Below are 7,433 nucleotides of genomic sequence, written 5' to 3' on the forward strand. Positions count from 1 at the left end.
AAATAATGATGATATTTTTAATTTTAATTTTCCAATAATTGTTTTTATATTATGATCAAGTCGGGATGACTAATAAGAATGAATATTATAATCATAGGGTAAAAATAATCATTAAAATTAAAATTTAGAAGTCAAGTCAAAGGGTTTGAGCCCCATATCCTCTCAACAAAAGATTAAATCCAATATTAATGTTAATTTCTTCAAGTTTCATATTGTATTTTCAAGCTCTTCTATCCTTTAAATACATAATATAATGAAATTTTTAATTTAGGACAATAAATGTAACAAATTAAATGGTGAATCAATTAGAATCTTTTAGTTGTTGAATTAGTTTTTCATGTTTAAATCACTTTATTTCTTATAAATGATCTTGTTTTATTAGGTACTTTCAAGTCATGATTACAATCTTTTTTGGACACTTTTAGGCTATTAATATCACATTGTAAGAGTCTTTTTAACAAGTGATATGTTGTATGAGAAAATAACATAAACAATAACAATCTCAACGGAATAAATAAATTATATTTTATAGGCTAAACAAAAGAAGCGGTAAAATCTTTATAAGCTTCTTACACTAGAATTTCGTGTTTGAATCACAATTCACAAACCATGATCGGTGGTGGACATGGGCATGGTGCAAGGGTGCATTGCCCTTCAATCCAAAAAAATTTAGAATTTTTTATGCTTACTTAAATAGAACAAATAAAATAATAATTTTTTTAATTATGCACCAGGTGTATAGGTTCAGAGGTTTAGATAATAAAATAAGTAACTATTTGAATTAATTTAGAATCTTTCTAAAATATTATTACACTTAACTATTTTAGAATATATATCCTATTAAATTTAAAATAATTTTCAAATTTATATTGTCTAAATCTAACAATAGATGCATAGGTTAAAAAATCAATAAACTAACCGCCTATTTTGCGTGAGGCGATCTTAAAATAAGAAGCACGTAAGTTAAAAAGTTCTTTTATTGGGCTATTTTATCTAAGTATGAGGCATATCTTACGATAGGACCGTCTCATACAAGAATTTGTGTAAACTAGTACGCATCCAAAGTATCGTTTTCAAAATTTGAGAACTCGAAGGCATAAACTGAAATTTTTTAGATAGTTTTCTTTATAAAAATGTGAATTGTAAATTTTATAAATTTCAAAGAATTTTTGGTATTGTTTATGGTGCTGACATGTTTCTATTCATTGTTGCATCCCCATTTGAAAACCTAGGATCCGCCATTGACCATAACTAGTTTAGCTTCAAGCTAGCACCTCCATTTTATCTTTCATCAATCATCAGCACTGGCAGAATAATAGAATATGGATGAAAGATTCACTACCATTATCAACAAGAATAATTTAGTGGAGCATATAAAAAAGAATATTTTCGACTAGGGATATCAAAAACATGCTAAGATGTTTGATTGATATATTAGTTATTCTTCTATCCCTTTAAATTTCCTACATTAATTAAGTGGATAAAATAATTCTGTAAATATTATATAGCAAATTCAAAAGAGAAAAAATAGATTATTTTTTGTAATAATTTATTATGATACGGCATGTACTCCATACTTATACAAGACAAAAACACATTTAAACAGTTTATTTTTTTTTTACAATGGACATAAATTATACTGATTATGAGTGTATTTAATAATAAATAACTTTTGGTAGCTTTTCATTTGACCTCTAACTTTTAATCGGTAAAAAAAATTAAAATATGTTAGGTAAATAGCTAATAAGCATGCTTTTGCTTTTGAGCTAAAACAAAAAAAAATTTACTTTTGATTTTTTAGCCTACTTTTTCTCAAATAAATAAACCATAGCTACTCTAGTTTTTACCTAACAACTTCTAAAATCAAATAGTACCATAACTAGTGGCCAGTCGGACAAGCTAAATGAGCCAACTAACAATCAAAAACTGTCAATCTTCAACCAATTGTCGAACACCCCTAATAAGAAAATTATGGTTCCTGCTTACTTCATAAGTTATAACATCCTCTTTACATGTTATACTGTAGACTAGAGCCTAAAACAAGAAATCAGAAAGATCAGAGATTATATCTTGACTAAGTGATGAAACACTGAAAAATTACTACCTTTCAGAGTAAAAGAAAGAACATATAATAACAATAATGACTAGTCAATATATACAAGTGGAACATTCTATATAAAAATGCTGAAATTAACCAATATGTACAAAAAATAGAAACTCTAGGAGCTCTGTCATATATATATATATATATGAATATATTCAGCAAGCTCTGATGATCTACAAACAAAAAGATAGCCTACACACAAACCATTCTAGAGCCTGTACTAAGAGTTCTCATAAATCCCCTCTTATATCCTAAATAAGTAGCTAAAATTGGAAGGACGGTCCAAAAAATCAGCTCGATAGCAAAAATACATTACGACCAACCCACACAGCACAGCAAACAATGAAAAAAGAAATAACCATAACTACCTTAACCACCGGCACTGCCATTGGTATCTTCGATGATATAGACTTCTGATCGGAATATTTTTCATCATTAATTTCCTCGGACAAAGTCCTTGTTGCGTCAGCACAGAAAGCTGATTGCTTATTAGCCTCAAGGCGAAGTATCCTAGGAGCAGTTCCCTGCTCCATAAATATCGACACCCCGGGCTGAGATTTTAGGTGTCGGGTCTTTATCTCGATTCCAGTCTCCACAACTTCATTAGCATCCGTACTTGATCCAGGTTCATCGACATTTTCAGTAAGATCTTCTAGGCAGAGGATATCTTCAAAAGGAGGAATGGTACCATCCTCAATAACCGTTGAATTGTGTCCTTTTTCAAAACGGATTCTTCTTGGTGCAGTTCCCTGCACATTGAAATTTGGCTGTGGCAATTGCCTTCCACGGGACCTTATCTGGATTTCCCGATTTCCAACAAATTGAGTAATGTCTTCAGTTTTTACACTGCTGGCAGAAAGTGGTGGGGCATAATAACTTGGCTCTGATGTGCTCTGTGAGTTACAGAATCGATACAGTGAAGCATCCGAGAAGACATCATTATCATTCCATAAGTGATCCTCAAACGAATCCTTGTTGTAAGTTTGCTCATCGATATTCTTGCCATCACGGACAAAGCCCACATCATGCTGTACAAGAAAATAAGATTGATTGTCATTACTTAGGCAAATACAGTAGTAGCCCGTCCAATGGGCCATAGCTAAAGAAGCAGCCCGTCAGCCAAGAGACAAGGCACAAAAACAGGTAACTTGTCATTGATCAACCTACTTGGTGCAATATTGTGCGCTAATGCTCATGGATGCATCTATGACAATAGGTGAGGCTCGCCATTGACTAATATAGTATCAAGAAGATCGATTTACTGTTCTGCCTAATAGAACAGCTCAATATGATCCAAATAAGCTATCAGATAACCAGGTTTCAATCAGGGTACTAGCTCTATGTTTTTACTTGAACGGGAAATACTCTAAATCTCTATTCTACTCCTAAACTGGTTGAAAACTTCTTTTGTGAGTAAAAAATTATTCGGTTTTTCTTTTGTTTTCCCAAATCCCTATTTGGTCGACTTCACTTGTATTATTTTTCTCTTATTCAAGCTAGCCTTCAATATTTAGAAGTACAATATGAGTAGTGTAATTAACTCTACGCACAACAGTGCCTGACCTAGCGTCCAATCCCTTTTGACCATATTTGACGCCATTCTGAGTTTTAGAAATATATCCTATGATAATCATTGCATTCATAGAGGTGTCTTCCTACCTGTTGTTGGGCTAATTCAACATCAGACCCGCTACACGATCCACCCTCCTTGATAGATGAATTCTTCCACATGTCATTATCGGCATTCACAGCCCCTTGATAAATGGCTTTCTTGTAGTCGGGAGCATCTGTATCTATAAGAGAATCAAACAAGTGACTAAAAGGATCTTTAACATTGATATCCTGCAAGGGCCATACGTTCAGACCATCGCCTATTTCTTGAGAGAAAATGTCGTCCATCCAACCTGGTCCCTGGTTCTCGTGCAAGCCGAGCTTATCAAAAAGGAAATCATCAAAATGATCAGATTTGATGAAATGTGAATTCACCTGACACGCGAAACAAAACACATGTCAACAAAGAGTAATCCCCATTTATGAATTGCAAGTAGAAAGAGAATGTAATAAGCGACACAAAACAACAAATATTTGATCTGCAAAGAAGGTTCAGATTTTAACAATTAAAAACTCAATAAGTTTATTCACCTCAGCCATCGTTTCTTCATTAAGCACAGGACGCTCGGGAAATGCAGTCTCAGATGCTAAACTATTAGAAGGTTTGACTGCAGGATTCTGAGTTGCTATTCGTTGCTCTACACTTTGCTCAACAGATAAAGGAGAAGCCTGGGTAACAGCAGGTTCTGACCGAATGTCTTGCGTGATATATGTTGGATTAGGAGAGTCAATGTTGGGTTCAACTTCATCGGTGTGAGAACCATCATCATTATCTTCTAGTTTCACCTCATCGGCTTTCTTGAATAACCGGCAAAGAACGAAAGCTCCCTGGAGAAGCAAATATTTAAAAGACTAAATACAGTGAAACCTAAGAAAGTCCATAGTTCAACATCAGAAAAGTTAAACATTAAATTATCACTATCCTCTGATCCTCATTAGAGATGACCAGCAATTTCCTCTGAGGTGTGCTGGTTCACACACAAACCCAAGAAAAGAGGGAAGACATATTCATACTCCCTCGCCCCTTTGAATTTGCAACACAAAATCTCAAAAGCTCACTTCGATTTGTCTAATGTAGCAAATTCAAAAGGACAAGAGTAAGCTAAAAAAAAGATGAACTACCAAAAAATGAGGTGTACACACTTTATAAGCCAAGGATTTATACCATACCAAAATCATATGGCAATGGAAAGAAAGACTCCAATAAACTTATAAAGTGTGCACACCACATCATCTTCAATTTGTTAATGTAGGATAAACCATCCCAATAGAAAGTAAGAAGGATATCACAACTTATACCAGATCAAGCAACTGATCACTTTTTCTAAAAATAATTATTTTCTTATGAATTAGCTCACATTAACTAATGCTATCAAACACATTATGCATGATTGGTGGTGAATTCAAGGTTTTCCATTGCAAGAACTTTGCATGCCATATTATCATCCCAAAACTGCCATATGCTTAGGCATTTTCTTTATACACAAATGATAAAACCTCCTCAAACACAAATTACATATACACGCATACAACTATACCAAGGCCTTACAACCCAAAACTGAGGCCAGCCTAATACCACAACAAATCAACATGATTTGAACACACCCATATCAAAAAATTAGCATGCAGACAAGCGACATCACTTAAAATATGTTAAAAATCTAATAGTACTAATATAAAAGGAAGCAAATGAACTTGATTGAATTGGATGTGTAGTCACTTATCACCGCACCCTATCAGGGTTCAAACCCTGCTAACTGTAGAACAATATTCCTATTAGTAACATCACTCGAGTTCTTTTGCATAATACACATGACTAAGAGGCAGCATACACAAAAACAACCCCCTAAAGTAATAAGATACAAGTGAACAAACATATGCAACAGTAATGCTGAAGATATTAGATATACCTGACCAGGGTGTGAACCATCAAGCTCCCGAAGGGTAGGACGATACTCATGGATAACCCAATGGGTACGCTGCCCCTTGGGAGCTCGTCCAGTATAAAAAACGAGTGTCTTCTTCATACCAATCAAACCCATTTTCTTTGACTTAATGCTCCTGTCTTTACCAGTGGCCTTCCAGTAGCCTGCTGTCGTTGCTCGATTTGACCTCTGACCATTGGGGTACTTCCGGTCACGAGGACAAAAGAAAAACCATTCAAGATCTTTCGTCTTGATAGCCGACATAGCTGAATCATAGCACCAATAGACAAAGAGAAACAATCAGGGTAAAGATGCCCATAACTTGCAAACTCAAGTATCAAGATAAAATGAAGATGCAATTACAAACACCACATTTAACTGTCAATTAACCCACTTGTGCGGACAAACTTACGGGACAACTGTGGGATAGTGCCCACAAAGGCACGAGTAATTTGCGCGTTGACTTGCTTTTGTTCTTCCCCAAAATCATAAGGTTTTGAGAAAAGTGAAGTTCATCAAATGTATATGTATACGCAAGTCAATTCGTAATCCGTGGGTTTGTGGGCCTAAGCCCACGGGTGCTCCGTGAGTCAGTCTACACACATAGGCCCATGGAATGATTATATGTGCGGTCTAACAAGATCAAGCAGGTAGGTCATTGGGAAAAACAATGTCATGGAAGACGTATTCGCCATCACTTCACAAACAAATTATGTAGGCGATCTCATGCAAGACGTAGTGAATATTAAAAGCCCCAAAATCACAAATTACCCCCAATTCATCAGATATTATCCACAAACCAAAACAAATTGTAAGGATCAAGAAAAGTAACAATCACCAATAATAGCAACTAATAAGACGATTAAACACAAATCCATAATTATCCATTAACACAACAAATAAACCCACTACATCACTAAAATACTCATCAAAATAAACCCACTAAAAAGTAACACAAACATAGAAAACTCAAATTTAAAAAGCACATATTAATGAAGAAAAAATCTTATACCAGGTAGATCCCAAGGCTCAACTCTGCAAATATCAACTTCTCGAATACATGATACTTCACTTTCTTTGCCATTGATCTTAAGCCTAAGATAATGATCTATAAGTTCAGAATCTGTGGGTTTAAACCGAAACCCAAGTGGCAAATCCTCAAACGGCATAGCTACAGCTCCAACTTATCCTTGTTTCTTCACAACAATAACCTAAAACTTTACCAAACAATCCAACTATAGATGATCGTTAACCATGAAAAAAACCATTAAATGGGTTAAAAAAATAATATGGTTTTGTTTTTTGCTGTTTATTTTCAAATTTTGTTTGTTTTCAAGTGATATAGTAGGAGCAAAATTGTGGGTACTGGGTAATTGGAGATCGGAGAGAGAAAGTGAGAAGGAAGTTTGCTTACACAGGTGAATAAAGGGAAAGCCGGACAGGAAAAAGAGAGCCAATTTATATAATCAAACATATTTTCTCTCTCTTTCATCTCGAGTATATCCCGCGTCAAAAATAGCCGCGTCAAATTCCCATTGTGATATTACGTTCATACCCCTTTCTAAGTAATCTACTCCTCCGGTGTTGGATTGGCAAAAATAGGTGGGTGATCCGATAATTCTTTTATATACATACCCACCTATTAATCTGTCGTTTTTGATTTATACTCCCTCCAATTCATTTGAGTTATCCATTTAGTTTTGGCACACTGTCTAATACACTAATTTAATTTTAAATATTTTTATTTGTACATAATTAAAAATTATAAAAATATGATATTAATAAAATTTACA

At 34.3% G+C, this 7,433-nt stretch overlaps 1 protein-coding gene across 1 annotated transcript; it reads right to left on the reverse strand.

Annotated features, from left to right (window-relative positions):
- Window positions 1–2,154: 2,154 nt before the first annotated feature.
- LOC130805854 (protein NTM1-like 9) lies at window positions 2,155–7,210 on the reverse strand. Its single transcript, XM_057670655.1, has 5 exons — window positions 6,653–7,210; window positions 5,626–5,906; window positions 4,247–4,543; window positions 3,764–4,090; window positions 2,155–3,132 (listed from the first exon to the last, which is right to left on the reverse strand). Exons 1-5 carry the CDS (start codon window positions 6,807–6,809, stop codon window positions 2,395–2,397), a joined length of 1,800 nt encoding a protein of 599 aa, XP_057526638.1. The 5' UTR covers window positions 6,810–7,210; the 3' UTR covers window positions 2,155–2,394.
- Between the last annotated feature and the right edge of the window lie 223 nt (window positions 7,211–7,433).

This window comes from Amaranthus tricolor, chromosome 2, assembly GCF_026212465.1.
Source record: "Amaranthus tricolor cultivar Red isolate AtriRed21 chromosome 2, ASM2621246v1, whole genome shotgun sequence".
Lineage (NCBI taxonomy): Eukaryota > Viridiplantae > Streptophyta > Magnoliopsida > Caryophyllales > Amaranthaceae > Amaranthus > Amaranthus tricolor.